The sequence below is a fragment of the Lolium rigidum genome, chromosome 1 (genome assembly GCF_022539505.1).
Source record: "Lolium rigidum isolate FL_2022 chromosome 1, APGP_CSIRO_Lrig_0.1, whole genome shotgun sequence".
Taxonomy (NCBI): domain Eukaryota; kingdom Viridiplantae; phylum Streptophyta; class Magnoliopsida; order Poales; family Poaceae; genus Lolium; species Lolium rigidum.
Window position 1 is genome coordinate 111,534,166 of NC_061508.1, and position 17,346 is coordinate 111,551,511.

General features: G+C 47.0%; 1 protein-coding gene across 1 annotated transcript; it reads right to left on the reverse strand.

The window, feature by feature from the left end:
• Positions 1-10,299: 10,299 nt before the first annotated feature.
• Positions 10,300-11,160, reverse strand: LOC124679774 (expansin-A8-like). The gene is made up of 2 exons (XM_047215282.1): positions 11,028-11,160; positions 10,300-10,925 (listed from the first exon to the last, which is right to left on the reverse strand). The coding sequence occupies exons 1-2, from the start codon at positions 11,158-11,160 to the stop codon at positions 10,300-10,302; spliced, it is 759 nt and encodes a 252-aa protein (XP_047071238.1).
• Positions 11,161-17,346: the final 6,186 nt, after the last annotated feature.

Below are 17,346 nucleotides of genomic sequence, written 5' to 3' on the forward strand. Positions count from 1 at the left end.
AATAACTTAATGACGAGATCTTATGCTACGCTTAATATGGGTGTATCCATTACATCATTCATACAATGATATAACCTTGTTATTAATAACATCCAATATTCATGATTATGAAACTAATCATCCATTAATCAACCAGCTAGTTAAGAGGCATACTAGGGACTCTTTGTTGTTTACATATCACACATGTATCAATGTTTCGGTTAATACAATTATAGCATGGTATATAAACATTTATCATAAACATAAGATATATAATAACCACTTTTATTATTGCCTCTTGGGCATATCTCCAACGTATAGCTGCCAAAGAAACCGCTGTTGCTGAAGCTGCGCAGGCTGCTTCTCGAGAAAATACCATGCTTGAGTTTGTGATCGAAGCAAGCTTGGATATGGCGGGTATGTTCTTTAAACTGATCCCTCTCCTTTTTCCTTTGCATGTATTCTGCGTCCAACTGGTATACTATCGCCATATAGGTTCCTTTTTGGATGCTGACGCCGAAAACCAAAGAGTTGACACAAGATCAAATTTGGTTATCAACCTGGGACTTGACCATGGCGTTCTTTTCTGGGCTACTCCGGAGCGTACCCAACAAATTGTCAGATTCCAGGATCGCGCGAGTCAGGTCCGTGATTTTCTCGACTTCTGCACAAGGACGTTGTCCTTAGTTTACCGCACCATGTTCCCGCGCGACAAGATGCCAGAAACCCTTCCTGCTTTGATGGATAAATTTCGGGATGCACCTCGAATCCATGGATTTGTACGGGTCCAAATGTCTGCCGGTGCAAGGTTTGCTATGATTATGATAAAAATATGCAATCCGAAGTTGGACATGAGTCGGATTGTTGCCAAGTGCCTGGCCAAAATGGCGAAGAGGAAAAGAAATATTGACAAAATCGATGACGTTGTAACCCCTGTAGCAGAAGATATGATGGATGAACTGCTTCGGATGGACGTTGAGTTCTTCGTGAAGGGTAGCTATGCTGAACATAGTACTCGTGCTGCAAATAATGAGCGAATAACCATAGATAACATACTAGGCATCAATTGAGAATTTTGCCTTTATCTTGTCGAATTTTCTCAATAGTTGTATCTTGTATGTTGTAAACATAATCTATATTGTAAAGCCTCTGGATATATTTTCCTTAATTTTTTGTCGAACCCCCGAGTGTTTCGGTGGCGAATTTATTTATTGTGTATGCGAGGTTTAAACCAAGGCCAATAAATTATGTTGAGTATACTATGTTTTGCGGGTACTAGCCCCCCGAGCCTTTTTTGTTGATCCCTATTTTGTATCTTCATTTATTTTGCGAGGTGCTTTGCACCAGAGCGAAATATTTTCGGTAATATAACTCTTGTGCATAAGCCCCCGAGCCTGTCGAAGAAAAAGATGTATATCTCCACTATCTTTATTATATTGCAGCACCGCGAGCCCGCCTCATTAAAAACCTTTTCCAGCCCCACTCGGTGCCCTGAAAAAGGAAAAGAGTGCGTCTGAAAAGTCGCGGGCGTTTCGGTACATTGTATTTTTACAAGGAGGACTATATTTCGACTCTAGGCGTAAAAACGCCTGAGTTGTGCCACGTTCCAAGGGTTTTTCTCGGGAGCCCCTGTCTTCTTGTCCTTTATCCTGTACGCTCCTCTTTCGATTACTTCTGTGACGATGTAAGGGCCAAGCCATGGCGACTCGAGCTTTTCAGTACTATTTTGATTGAGTCGTAGAACTAAGTCTCCAACCTGAAAGGATCTTGGTCGCAAACGTCGACTCGTGGTAATTTTTCAAGTCTTGCTCGGTACTTAGTAACCCTTGATAGTACTTCATCTCGAGCTTCGTCAAGTGCGTCGACATCGTCTTCCAGTGCTTTTCTGGAAGCTTCCTCATCATATTCCGCGACTCTTGGAGAATCATGCTCTATTTCTATCGGCAATACTGCCTCGGCTCCATGGACCAGAAAAAACGGAGTCTACTGTGTCGCTGTATTTGGTGTTGTTCGGATACTCCACAACACACTTGGTAACTCCTCTGGCCAAGTTTGTCGAGCTTTTTCCAATGGTCCTAACAAGCGCTTCTTAATACCATTGCAGATGATACCATTGGCTTTCTCGACTTGGCCGTTGGTTTGCGGATGCGCAACTGAAGCGAAGTGCAATTTGATGCCCACTTCTGCACAATATCCTTTGAATTCCTTGGACGTGAAATTACTACCATTGTCCGTGACGATGCTATGAGGTACTCCAAACCGGAAGACAATGCTTTTCACGAACTTAATTGTGGATGCTCCATCTGGTGAATTTATCGGCTTTGCTTCTATCCACTTCGTGAATTTGTCGACAGCTACGAGCATGTACTCGTATCCTCCCGGCGAAGCTTTGTGTAATTTTCCCACCATATCGAGACCCCATTGAGAAAAGGGCCAGGACAGGGGTATTGGCATCAGTTCTGCTGCATGAGAGTGAGGTTTTGCCGCAAATCTCTGGCACGCGTCGCAAGTTCGCACTATTTCCTTCGCATCCTCGATTGCTGTCAACCAATAAAATCCTGCTCTGAAAACCTTGGCTGCAATAGCTCGACTGCTTGCATGATGACCACATATTCCTTCGTGTACGTCCTTCAGAATTATCCTTCCTTCTTCGGGTGTGACGCACCTTTGTAACACACCCGAAATACTTCGCTTGTACAGCTCCCCTTTAACCACCGTAAAAGCTTTGGATCGTCTAATAACTCGTCTTGCTTCAACTGGGTCGTCGGGTATTTCTTTCCTTAGGATGTATGATATGTAAACTTGCATCCATGGAATCTGCACCATCATCACTAGCTCCTGTTCCTCCTCTTCTTCTAGTACTTCTTTAGGAACTGTCGAGGTTTTCTCATCCTTCTGCTTCTTCTGCGCCTTCTTCGGCTTTGTAGACCTCTCGGTTATCTCTTCCCAGAAGACACCTGGTGGAATTGCGAGGCACTGCGACCCGATGTTTGCAAGAACATCGGCTTCATCATTGCTCAGCCCGCTGATGTGATTTACTTCGCATCCATCAAATAGCTTCTCCAGCTCGTTGTACACTTCTTTGTATGCCACCATGCTATCATTGACTGCGTCACATTAGTTCATGACTTGCTGAGCCACCAATTGTGAGTCACCAAAAAAATTTAATCGAGTTGCACCACAAGCCTTTGCCATCTTCATCCCGTGTATAAGAGCTTTGTATTCTGCCTCATTGTTAGACGCGTTTGGGAACGTCATCCGTAAGACATACTTTAATTTGTCGCCTTCAGGTGATATTAGTATCACTCCTGCTCCAGCTCCTTCTAATCTATTGGACCCGTCGAAGTTCATAGTCCAAGTTCTTGACAAATCTGGGGATCCTGTATTTTGTAACTCCATCCACTCTGCGATGAAGTCCGGTAAAATTTGCGATTTTATTGCTTTTATTTTCTCGTACGTGATGTACCGAGGGGAAAGCTCTATTCCCCAAAGGGAGACACGACCCGTAGCCTCTGGATTGTTTAGTATATTGGACAAGGGCGCCTCATTGACCACTATTATCGGATGTGCCGAAAAATAGTGCCGCAATTTTCTTGCGGTTGTAAACACTCCATATGCTAGCTTCTGGTACTGCGGGTACCGCTGTTTTGAAGGCGATAAAACTTCACTGATGAAATATACCGGCCTCTGCACTCCATGGAGTTTTCCTTCCTCTTCTCTTTCGACAACGAGTGCCGTGCTGACCACCTGAGGTGTGGCTTCAATATATAACAGGAGGGGTTCCTTCTCTTTAGGCGCCACCAAGATTGGTGGTGTCGAAATTGTGCGCTTGAGATCTTCGAAAGCTCTATCTGCCTCTGCGTTCCACTGGAACTTCTCTCCTTGCTTGATTAGAGCGTATAATGGTAACGCTTTTTCTCCTAGCCTGGCGACGAATCTGCTTAAAGCTGCGACTCGCCCAGTTAACTGCTGTATTTCTTTCAACTTTGTTGGCTTCCTCATTGTTACGATAGCTTGAATTTTTTCTGGGTTAGCTTCAATCCCTCTTGCTGAGACTAGGAACCCGAGAAGTTCTCCTGCAGGGACGCCGAAAGAACACTTCGTCGGATTCAGCTTGAGACAAAATTTGTCGAGGTTGTCGAAGGTTTCCTTTAAGTCCTCAATTAGCGTTGCCCCTTCTTTTGACGTTATGACGACATCGTCAATGTACACTTGTACGTTTTCCCAATCTGTGTTGCTAAGCACTTCTGCATCATCCGTTGATATGTTGCTCCCGCGTTTTTTTAGACCAAAGGGCATTATTCTGTAGCAAAACACGCCGTAAGGTGTGATGAACGCTGTTTTGATCTCATCCTCTTCTTTCAAGCTGATCTGGTTATAACCAGAGTATGCGTCCAGGAAGAAAAGACGTTCACATCCTGCCGTGGAGTCGATGATTTGATCGATCCTTGGGAGGGGAAAGTGATCCTTTGGACAGTGTTTATTGAGACACGTAAAGTCGACACACATGCGAAGGACTTTAGTGTTTTTCTTCGGGACCAGCACTGGGTTTGCTACCCACGTGGCCTCTGTATGCAGCTCTTTAATGAAATCAGTTTCTCTGAGTCGATCAATCTCTGACAACATAGCTTTGCAGTTTGGTTCCGAAAAACGCCGCAAAGGTTGCTTAATTGGTCTCGCTATTGGATCCAAGTTTAGGTGGTGCTCGGCAAGTTCCCTGGGTACTCCTGGCATGTCAGCTGGACACCATGCGAAGATTTTCCAGTGCTCACGGAGGAACTCGACGAGCGCGCTTTCCTATGCGAGGTCCATGACTGTTGCGATGGACGTCGTCTTTTTTGGATCTGTCAGGTGAATCTGCACCTCCTTGGAATCTTTCGCAGTGTTAAAGGTTGGTTCTTTTTTAGGCCTCCCTATATCTGGCAGCACATCATAATCAGTCGTGAGCCTTGACGCCATGTATTCTGCTTGCATCCCGAAAGTTTCTGACAGTTGATGAAAATCCTTGTCACACTTATCAGCTAACGCGAAGCTTCCTTTCACTGTGATTGGTCCCTTAGGTCCAGGTAACCTCCATAACAAGTATGTGTAATGTGGTACTGCCATAAACCTGGCATATGCTGGTCGTCCTAACAAAGCGTGATATTGCGATGGAAAATCCACGACTTCAAACTCCAGCCTTTCTATTCTGTAATTTTCTCGGGTCCCAAACTGAACGTCGAGATTGATCTTCCCCAATGGGTAACTTGGATTCTCTGGTGTGATACCGTGGAAACGTGTGTCGGTTGGTTTTAGATTTGCTAGAGAGATGTTCATCTTCCTTAGCGTATCTGCATACATAAGGTTTAAACTACTGCCGCCATCTATAAACACTCGAGATACGTCGAATCCTGAAATTACTGCTGGTAAGATAAGTTTTGATTGCCCTGGTCGAGGAACTTGCTGCGGGTGATCCGCAATTGTGAAGCCAATGTCTTGCCCTGACCAATTTAGGTATTCGATCGTTGGTGGAGGCATCTTCTCTGCCATGAACATTTGTCTCGAGATTACTTTCTGAGCTCTATTGGATGGCCTACCCTTCTGAATCATCGAGACCACGCCGTTGGAGTTGGGATCAACATATGGAGGTGGGTGTGGTGCCGCCGCGATTCTGAGCTGGTGCCGATTTTCGTCCGTAATTGCGGGAGGAGGTGGCAGGTGAATCTCACTCCTAGGCCCTTGAGGATTTCTATTTGTCGCTTGAGCGTTGGCTTGCCCCACGAACCTTAGCATTGCTTGAAAATTTCGACAGTCTTTCTGCAGATGTCCTGACTGTCTTTTTCCATTATTGTCGAGATAAAAATGCATCTGACACGGCCCGTTCATCATGTCCTCGGGGGACACGAAAGGTCTCTGGAACCTTGGCCCACTATTCTGCCTGTTATTTCGAGAATCATCTCTATTGTCGCCTCGCTGCTCACTACTCCTTTGATAGTCATCTCTATTGCCTCCTCCAGCGGTTGCACGAAACCCAACCGAGATTTGACCAGGAGCGTCGTAACTCGAGTACTGCCGAGAAAATCGTCGCCTATTTTGGAAATTTCGACTGCGGTCCTCTTCAGGCGACATGTGCCGTTTATTGTGCACAACATCCTCTCCATCTACCCACCTGTTTGCTATCTCCATCAATGCTGATACTGTCTTTGGGTTAGTTCTCCCCAAGTCCTCGACAAAGTCTCCTCGTCGAATTCCTTCTACGAACGCATCTATCGCTCTCTCGTCAGATATGTTCTCTGCCGAGTTTTTAATGATGTTCCACCTTTGTATGTACTTTCTCATTGACTCATCATGCTTTTGTAGACACGATCTCAACTCTTCTAATGACGCGGGTTTTTTGCAAGTAGATCGGAAGTTCTTGACGAACACATCCTCAAAACTATCCCAGTTGTCGATGGAACCCGGGGGAAGCTTCTTTATCCAAGATCTTGCGGCTCCACTTAAATGCACTTGGATGCTCTGCATGGCTGTTGCTCTAGTTCCTCCTATCAGCTTCACTGTCTCGAGATAATCGACTAGCCAGTCCTCTGGATCTTGCAGGCCGTCGAAATTTTTGAAATTGTCAGGTAATTTAAACCCTGAAGGAACTCGAGTTTTCCGGACCCTCCTTGTAAAGCATGGCAGCCCACACATATCCTCGTCATCTATCTCTGGGGAGTGTCCATGTTCCCTTCTATTTTGTCGTGCTCTATCCACCCGTGCTTGTGCTGCTGTGTCTCGTGCTTCATTTGTTCTCTCGGGACCTCGTGCTGCTGCTGCGGGTCGTGGACTATTTTGCCTTGTTGATCCTTCAGGAGGCGGAGTTACGAATGCTGTTCCCATAACTCCGACTCCTGCCATGGCCATATTGTACAATGCTTCTCTTGGATCTCCGGGAGGTGGTCTATTTGCGAGGATAAAGGCTTGCGTCGCCATATACCCAGCTTCCGGTGTTTTGGGAATAATATTCCCCCTCGTGTCGATTGACATAAAAGACATGTCGAGGTTTTGAACTAAGTTTTCTCTCTCTGCTTCAGGTATATTTTGCAGACGGGATCTCGCTCTCCTTCGAGCTTCCCTATGACTATCTCCCGAAGTTCCTGAATGTCGACTTAGCTCTGCCCTTCGCCTGCTTGATGCGGAGGCTGCTTCCTGCCTCCTGTCCAACTCGATTTTCTGTTTCTCGAGCTCCCTCCTGATACGGGCAAGCCTATATTGATACGCTTGTGACTCCTCAGGTGTTGCCGCAATGGTCATTGGTTCTGTACCATCGATACCTCTTGCGACTCGATCCCATACGGCCTGCGGAAATTGCACCATCTCTCGTGTTCCTGTTCCGATATATTTTGTTCCCAAACCTCGCGCGAGATCTGCGGGATCGACATACGGATTTCCCGCATCGTCGAAAGCCTCTGACGTCGCCGGTTCTGTCCGGCTTGGTTCTCCAATTGCGTAGATCTGATGATATTTTGGATTCTGAACTTTGTCGGGTTTGGTGACACCATCATAGAGATTGGTGAAGACCTTTCCAATGGTAATGAATTTGTTGATGAAGTTGAAGCTGTCGGTGTCGCTCGAGTCATCGCTTATATAGGAGTCCGCAGATGACTCGAAGGACATGTCGCTGAAGATCTTGACGAGTTTTTCACTCGCCCTGGTGCTGATGTAGCGTGGCGATGAAATCTCCTTGTCGTCTGACTCGATTGATGATGCTGAGCTTGAAAAATCGGGATCAACCGTCGATAATCCCGACGAGATCGGAATTTCGAGATGATACGCTCCTTCTTTCTCGACGCGGAAGTGGAACTTTCCGAACGTCATCTCCATGGGCTCTTCCAGATACGCATATGCATCCAAACGGGAGGGCGGGTGAGGTACAAAATCAACTAGACCAGTTTCGACCTGTTTACCTCTGTCCATTGCGTTGCTTGCAGTTGATGAAGTCGACGATCTTGAACGTGCCATCGAGACCAGATCCTTGACACCTCTAATTCCCACAGACGACGCCAATTGACAAGGGATTAACTTATCAATGCCTACAAGTTGTAGACTAGGGATTTAGTCGGAAGTAGAGGGCAAGTAGATCTCGAAGGTTTCAGCCGAAAAGTGCTCGATGATATGAAAACTAGGGTTTTGTGAAACAATGAATCGATGCTTTCTTTGTCCCTCGACTCCCCCTTATATAGGAGGCGGAGCCGAGGGATTCGTAATACACAAGTTACAGAGTCCGGGAGGGTTTCCAACCCATCCCGCAAGATTACAAGTATTATTTCCTAATACAACTCTAGATTTTCTTAATAGTAATTTGGGCTTCCGATTCTCCTTATCCTTCGAGTCATGGGCCTTCAGTAAACCCCGGGTACTATCTTCGATAGGTCCATTGGGGATGCCTATGTAAGTTGGGGCCGCCGACGAGCCCGTCGGTGCTGTACATCTCGACGTCGTACTTCGCCTTGAAGTACGTCGTCCACCAGGCGTCGTTGTTGTTGGCCGCCCACGTCGGATCCAACCGCTCCTCGGCAGTGAGTTGAGCCCGACGGGCCTTGATGGCGTCCCTCCATTGATCCGTGCGCGGCTTCGGCAGCGGCGGGACGCCAATACCGTTCACGGCCATCTTTCAGCTGCTGCTGCTTGGCAGCCGCATGTCCGGCAGGACTGGATACCGGGCGTGGTACAGCGCCCACGCCTCCGGCACGGTGAGGCTGCCGCGACCGAAGCCGTTCGCCGCGGCGATCTTGCGGGAGGACGAGCTCGACATTTTTGGAGCGGCGAGGAGAAGATCTGGGAAGGGGGAGGCGGCGGCGACGAGAAGGTTTGTGAGCGGTGAGAACTGCAGGGCGTCTTAAACAGCGGCGTCAGCGGGTGGTTGCACGCAATAATGCCGGCGCGGACGGCCACGCGGCCATGCACGACGAGACGCGTCCCTGCGTCGCCTGGGAAAACAGGGACGCCATTAACATCGCTTGACCAAAGGTAGGCGACGGGGTTTTAGGCTTCCGAGCCACTGACGCCTCGGGCCCGCGTCGGTTCGCCTCGCTTTTCGTTGTGTCCGGCGTGCCCGGAGCGTCCCCTGTGGGACGGGGACGGGCTCGGGGCGCCGGACACCGTATGGGGGCGCGCCAGACAAAAATGGGCTTTGGGGGACGCGGCTGGAACGTTTTTTGGCCCGGCGCGCCCCAAATTGCTTTGGGGGACGCGGCTGGAGATGCTCTAATCTTATTCGGTTAATCCTGACCCTTCCTGATCTTTACTTTTCGGGAGTGGTAAAAGGTACCGTAAAAAAGCCTGTAGACATCAAGATGTGGGGTGCATCTGCTTACTCACTTAATAAAGCAGAACTTTCGCCTGCCTTTTCTTTTACTCTGTTGTTAATTTTGCATATTTATAGTTGCTCTGTTTTACTGTACAAAATTTCCATGACCCTAGGCCTGCTTGCACCTGGCTCACCCAAGCTTTCTTACCAGGACAAAGAAGAAGAGATTGAAGACATACTTATGCTTTGCATCATGTCTACTGTATTATGTAGGCTTAATTTCTCAAGGGGCTCAAATTTGCAATGTAAGCTACTTTGCTGATCAGAAAACGAAAAAGTACACATTATATTTGCTTATATCTATTGTCTGCAGCACGTGTAAGCTTTCTTCTATTATTATCTTCAATCTTCTCTTTGACGAAGGATCTTTTTAAGAGTAGAACCATTGATTATTTCTCTGCTCGCAGATTCCTGGATTTATCTGCTTCGATGCCACTTCGTTACTTATTCACTCTTATTCACTACGATGACATCCTCTGTGCCATTCACATCAGTTTAAAATTCCAATCCATGGATGTAGACAGCAGGTCATCCTCCTTTAATTGCTTACTATCGTTTTAGGTTGATAAACTTTTTACCGACTTCGAAATAATGAATAGCGCGGCATTGAATCAAAATTTTCATAAACCTAAAAAAATATGAATTTGTAATCTATAAATCGCTAAAGATATCCCGCCGCAACGCGCGGGGTATCATCTAGTATCTAGACAAAGTATGGTCAATTAATTTGGATCGGTGGATTTTTTTTTTGTAATATCAAGAAAGAGTGCTTTCTTTTTGGTTATATCAAGAAAGAGAACATGGATCTGAAATAACAAGCATATGCGAGGATTCTACCAAGCCGTTTTCACGTACTAGAAGGGAGAAGAAGACGGTACTACGTACAAATTAAGGGAGGAGAGAACAGGCATAAATAATCACAGAATAGAAAACTACACGCCGGCCGGCCGGCCAATAATGCATGAATGCAGTACGCGAGGATGATTCATTAGCTAGAACTGAGCCCCGGACGTGTAGGTGCCGCCGAAGGACCAGCCGGAGGGCGCGACGTTGTCGGCGGTGACAACGCGTCCGTCGTCGGACTTGACGCGGAAGGAGAGGCTCTGGCCGTTAAGGTAGGCGCCGGTGTGCCAGTTGGCGCCCCAGTTCTGGCTCATGGCGATCCAGTCGGTGGCGGAGCCCTTGATGGACATCTGCGCGACACCGCCGCTGCCGGCGACGTTGGTGACGAGCACGAGCTCGAAGTAGCTGTGGCCGTTGATGGTGAACCTGATGCCGCCGCTGCGCTGGCACGGCACCCGCCTGTAGTTGACGGGGACGATGCCGCCCCGGTAGACGGCGATGGTCTCCCAGGCGGGCTGCGACATGTCGAAGTGCTGCCGCGGCGGGTTGCACCAGCCGCCGTCGTTGCTGGGGAGCGCGTAGTTGGGCGGGCAAAAGTTGGTGGCGGTGACGGTGATGGAGGTGCCTGGCCTGCACCACGTTGACTTGCGCGTGTCGCAGGCGATGGTGAAGCACGCCCCGCACGACACGCCGTTGTTGAAGAGCGCCGTGCTCAGCGCCGTCGTCCGCGTGCCGTACCCGGCGCCGTACAGGTTGCCGTATCCGCAGGCCCCGCCTGGCGAGATAAACGTACACAACGTGCATGTTAGCATCAACAATTGCAATAATGGAAATTCGGCGAGAAAGGATATCTAGAGAAGTCGAATGATTGACTAACCCATCGTTCCGGACGCGTCGCCGCCGCCATAGAATGTCGCGAACGCCGGCGTCCATTTAACCGCCGATGCTGGAGCTGGACTGAGCAGGAAGGCGCCCAGCGCCAGGAGCACGAGCATCTTGATGGCCGCCATGTCGGTGCTCGGTCCTGCAGAGATGTACAAAGATCGTACTCTGCTGGGAGTGTACGTCTTGTGTTCTCGGAAGGCATATATATATGGAGTAGTGTATATCCAACTGATTCGGTTGCTACCGATTGGTTGCAACTCCCTTAATTTACTGGGGGAAAGCGAGAGCGTGCTTAGCGCGTCGATCGGTGTTTTAATTCAGAAGCGAGTATCTCGGCTACGTGAATGGTAGGCTGATCTTGACTTTTGCGCTCATGATTGGGTCGAACGCTAATGTCTCGCCGAACAAATTTTCTTTACTGGTCTGTATCCACAGTCAGAGCTTCCCGTTCAATTCCTGATCCCCAGTGTTCGTGTGCCATGTGCGTTCTCCCGGCTCCGGTCGTCAGGACGAAGTAACTTGTGAGGTGAGGATCATGTCATGTGGGTTGTGGCTTGCCCGCCCCGTTGAGTAATCAACTTCGCACTGATACTGTGTTTGCACTGTTGAAGATTTGGTGGTCTCGGGCAAAATTTAGGAGAGCAATGCTAGAGTCTTTTGACACCATGCCACCCCATCAAACATCATCATCGGCCAAATCAAAGACGAGGCAAAGATTTGAAGGTTTGTCGAAGCAAACTTTTTGAGTAATGTCATATTAAGGGCTTTTATTTGAAGTCATTGGAAGTGTTCTGGGAAATTGTCGTGAAAAAACTCTAAAAAGTTTCCCTAACAATTGAAAAAGACAAGTTTTTTGCTTTTTTTTACTAAATAGTTTTGTTAATTCTTAAATGAGAATTAGCTTAATTCCCAGTCGACTCATATACCATTGCATTGCGTCGTGATTAATTCGTGCTACCTATGAGCTGCATTTGAAAAATTTCTAGTTGCACATGGGGATGCAATTGAGAAAAATGCCTTGAACCATTGAATTGCTTTGTGATTCGTTCTAGTTATAAGTCGCAACATGGTTGTAACTGGGGAACCCCCCCCCCCCCCCGAACTATCGTAAGTTGAAAATGAGATTCAAAGATATCACCATGGACCATAATAACATTTAAATTAATTCACGATCGACTGGGACTTAGTCACTCCTTTAAAAAAATAGGTTAGACATTTCTAATAAATCATGGTGCCCTCTGAAAAATAGTATTTCTCGTTTCCAAAATCTAGAAAGAATTAGTCCTAAAATAAAGTTGTCTCTTACAACTCCAGCAAGGCGCAGGAAACGGTGTTTACCTTTATCGAACAACCTCGTATGCTGCTTCAAGTGTATTAATCATGATGCAAATCTAATGGTAGAGTTGATGTAGCTCCAAGTTAATCATCGGTTGATGAAATATAGCAAAAAGTTATACTCCCTCCGTTCATTTCTATAGTGCCTATAGATTTTTGGCATTTTTTTCACAATATAAGGTTGTATCTTGGCTTTTCTCAATTACCCCCTCCACCAGTGAACTCCCACACGACATGCATGAAAAAAGATCCATACAAAACAGGAAACAATTAACTAAGATTCCTAATGCATGGCCCCAAGGATTGCTTAGATTTAGAAAGCAATGTTTTTCTTTTCTTAATTAAATCTGGCTGCACATATATGGAGAGACAACCAGACAGATTTGTGGGATTTGTTATGATAAGTTAGGAAGTTATCGATTTCCCTAATTTTAGTCTGATCTCAAATCGTTCATCCAGGGGGTCTTGTGTAAAAGATACTCTTGCGTTAATTTTTGTGCCAAAAATCTATAGGCACTATAGAAAGGAACGGAGGGAGTAGTATTTTCTCTAAGGGTGACTTTATACACATTGATGAATCTGCTCGGCCGCTCCGATATTCCCGATCGCATGGCTCAATATATAGCACCCTCTAATCAAAGCGCCTTGGAGATGGCGGGTGAGCTTTCCATACGAAAATATGTACTCCCTCCGTCCCAGCTCGCAAGGCAAATTCCTAAAAAATATTTGTCCCAAAATCCCTCACCTCCTAGGCATATTTTGCATTTAATGTGGGAGTAAACTAATTCATTTTTGCATGCAAACATTCCTCTTTTCATCTCCCACCACGCACTAGTACTCCATGCATGTGAAACCACCGCGGAATAGTACTCCATGCATGTGAAAGGCAAAGTTTTTGCATTTTTTAACGTGCAAATTTAGAGCCAATGAGAATTCACCTTGGACCAAGATATTTAAAAACTTTGCCTTGCGAACTGGGACGGAGGGAGTACTACTTCTTCCAATCTAAATTGATTGGCTAAACTTTATTAAGATGTGGATGTACGTAGATGTTTTGTTGACCTGACACATCGGTATCTAGATTGTTGACTAGACACATCGGTATCTAGATAAAGTTAAGTCAAGTAATATAAATCGGATGGAGTAGTAACATTCTTGTATAGTGCAAGGAAGTAATACTGTATATTGCAAGAGTGCTCCGGAAAGAAGAAGTCTCCCGCAAGCAGGTTGACACTCACGGTTGACATTTTGTGTTCAGACGATATCGAGCACAGAACATACGTTGCTATGCATGATTTAAGGGCCGTACGCACCTGTTGGTGCCATCCGATGGAAACTGTCGCGGTTCGTACGCAATTCTTTATGCACCACACGCTATGCCTATGTTTCGCAGTTAGGTTCAAGCACATGCTGAGAGCGGAAAACACGCCAGGTTACCTGTATGGCTGTATTACCAAGTCCTAAACACCAAATAATTCTGTAGTAGGACTAAGAAAACTCACAGAAATCAAGGTCAATCATGCGAGATTTCATAAGCATCGGTATGTTCACGTAATCATGGCCGATATTAATTGAGAACCGCCTTCGGTTGGAATACTTGGGAAGTTGGGATTTGTGCAACATAAGGGCATGTTTGATTCAAAGAAATTTAAAAGCATAGGAATAGGAAATAGAAAAACATAGGAAAAGTATATCATGACATTTGAAATTCTATAAGAATAGGAATAAAAAAAAAGAATTAGTTGCAGGAGTCGTTTGATTACACGACAGGAAAACACATAAAATTTCTATAGCGATATCATAGTTGTCATACAGAATTTTCCAAGAGGTCGGCTCTTGCTAGAAATCATATGGGATTGTTGTGTAGAAAAGCAATCCGTATGAATTTTGGAAGATACAATCCTTTAAATCAAATGACCTTTATCGAAAAAAGTCATATAGATAAGAATCCTAAAAAAATCGTTTAGAAATCCTATGAATCAAACAAGCCGTACTTAGAGCATCTCCAGCCGCGTCCCCCAAAGCGTTCCCCAAACCGCGCCGAATTGAGCGTTTGGGGGACGTGTTTTATTCGTGCCGTCTTTGGAGGACGTCGCTCCCCAGCCGCGTCCCCCAAACGCCTCCCCCCAAACATTTAAAATACTGTTTTTGACATTTTTATTTCAATTTCCACAAACTAATACATAATTGGGAACGTGGTTTACACGAAGACACAGTTTGGAACATTGTTTTCCACAAACTAATACATAGTTTGAACCATGGTGGACACAAATATAAAATTTTGCAAAGAAACTAAACCTAACTAGGCCGTGCATCGAAGGTTTCCTGTGTTCGCTGCTAAGAAAGAACACTCGAGGGCACACCCAGTCACCTAAACTGGAAAATCCAGCGGGAGGATGGTGCCCTTGTTGGTTCTACCGATGAGGCGAACATCCAGAAACTTCCGTGCACGTGTTCGCTGCGAAGAAACAACACTCAGTCGTCCTCCTCGTCGGTGTTGTCGCCGTGGTAGTCCCGGCGGCAGCGCGTCTCGTTGAAGACCTTGACACTCATGTCCCTATCGCCGAAGTAAGAGAACAGGAGGATGAAGCCGGCTTCGAGGCTGTGGTGCCGCGCGAACTTCTCCCAGCCGATGTTGAGGTACATCTTGCCGCGCGCGTCGTAGATCACGTCGACGATCCACCGGTAGTAGCCGCACGCAGCCTCCCGCAGATGCATCGTGCGCGGGCGGTCGTCGCCGGCGACGTAGTCGGCGAAGGAGTCCGGCAGCCTCTGGCCGCGCAGGTCGCCCTTGAGGACGAGGACGAACTCGAACAGCACGTCCGGCTCCACGTCCGGCTCCACGTCCATCTCCGACGATGAAGCCGACGGCGTGGGAGGCGACGTCGAGCGTTCAGCTCTGCCACGGCCACGACCACGACCACGACCACGGCCGCGAGGTCGGCCTCCGCCTCTACCAGACATAGCGTCGAGTCTTGTTGAGATGGTGGCGGCTAGGGTTTGGGAGAGAGGCGCTAGGGTTTGTGTGTGAGAGGGACAATGAGAGGCGGCCCTTTTATAGGCCGGAGGGAGGCGGAGGAGCGGTGGCGCTCATTAACGCCGGCACACAGAGCTAGGCACGACGGGACGCGTCGCTGCGGCTCTGCGGGAACTGCACCGTCGCTGCGGGAACTGCACCGTCGCTGCGCGCCAATAACTTCCGTCGCGAGGTAGGCGACGGTTAGGTTAAAATTTATTGTGCCGCTGACGAGTCGGCCCCGCCACTCCCCGCCTCGCTTTTCGGTGTGTCCGGCGTCCCCGGTGCGTCCCCTGTGGGACGGGGACGGGCTCGGGGCGCCGGACACCGTATCGGGGCGCGCCGGACAAAAACGGGCTTTGGGGGACGCGGCTGGAACGGTTTTTTGGTCCGGCGCGCCCCAAATCCCTTTGGGGGACGCTTTGGGGGACGCGACTGGAGATGCTCTTAATAAGCTCTACATATGAATCAGCACCACGAACCGGTACGTGAGGCTCATTAAGAGGGAGGCCATCCTAAAAACCCATATAGGATCCACCCCCTCGTCTTTGATATCCCGACCCACCCTACTCTGGTGACTTTTTTATTAGTTTTCTAGAGTCTTCTTCAAGATGTTGAGACAACAGATACTACATCGGGACGGATTTAATCGACGTGCACTCACCTCCAGCTCTCAGCGTCGCACGTACAACCTCCGCGTCGATTAAATCCGACCGGAGGGAGTACATCTTAAAGTCTGTATAAGGTCATATCTGTCCTAGCCTCACTCTGGTGGTTTGTCTAGCGTCAACAAATGTTGCGTGTAGTTGTGCATCCACTGGATTTCTTAGGATTCGGTCGGTTTTCGTGTTTGTTGGTGCGGTTCCAAGTCCTTCGATCTAGGGTTTTATCTTTGGCGACGGTTGCTCCTCTGGTATGCTGGTCATTTGGGGCCTTAGTACGCTGACGCAGTACACCATTGCATATTTTAGTGTACAATTCATTGGCATAGCACTCGCAAAATCTCATTTTGTAAATATTACACACCTCAGAGTGGTGCAACATAAATATTGTGTGTCCAAAACTATTTTATTACTTTAACACATTACAAAAGAGTACAAGAAGATCCATGATCCTTTTTGGTCTAAAATAATTTGCAAATAAATCCAAATTCAAATGGCCTATCTTCTAAGTGTGTTGGTACTTGGAGTAACGTAGTACCATACTTATGGGATGTGCTAGTCTATCTACAACTTATTGTTTCCATTTATTCGTTCTCAGCTCTGTCTATCCTACTCTAATATTGTCCACCAGTGCAAATGCGTTCGTCTTCGAGTCCTCCTAGGGTGTGTTCGGTTTGGGAATTACATGGAATGGAATGGAACCATTCCATTCCATCGGAGCCATTCTCGCGTTCGGTTCAGGGATAAGATGGAATGGAACCGTTCATCGAAAGGGAATATTCTGTCCAGATGCGGAACGCACCCGTCCGGGCAAATCGGCCGGACGAGGTGGAATGTCTCGATCTGCGTGCTAATTATCCAAGTTTAGCAATAATTAATCAAGTTTAGTAGTACTAATCAAGTTTAGTAAATAATTAATCGAGTTTAGACTAATTAATCGGGTGACTAATCTCACCCATTCCATTCCATTCTCATCCCATTCCAAAACCGAACACAGGGATGGAACCGTTCCGTGACAATTTTTTTGTCCAAACCGAACACAGGGATGGAACGGTTCCGTGACAGTGGAATGGAATGGTTCCATTCCATTCCACCTAATTCCCAAACCGAACACACCCTAGCCTTGGTTATTGGTTATTCTTTAGATAACCTAAGCAAGGGTTAAGAAGTAACATATTGAGTACTACAGTACTCAACAAGTTCTATGGTATGTGTTTGATGCTCTATCTATAGCAGTTAAATAGGAATCCTAGGCCTTATGCAGTTTTCAGAAACGGTTTACAAAAAGGTAAGTTCTA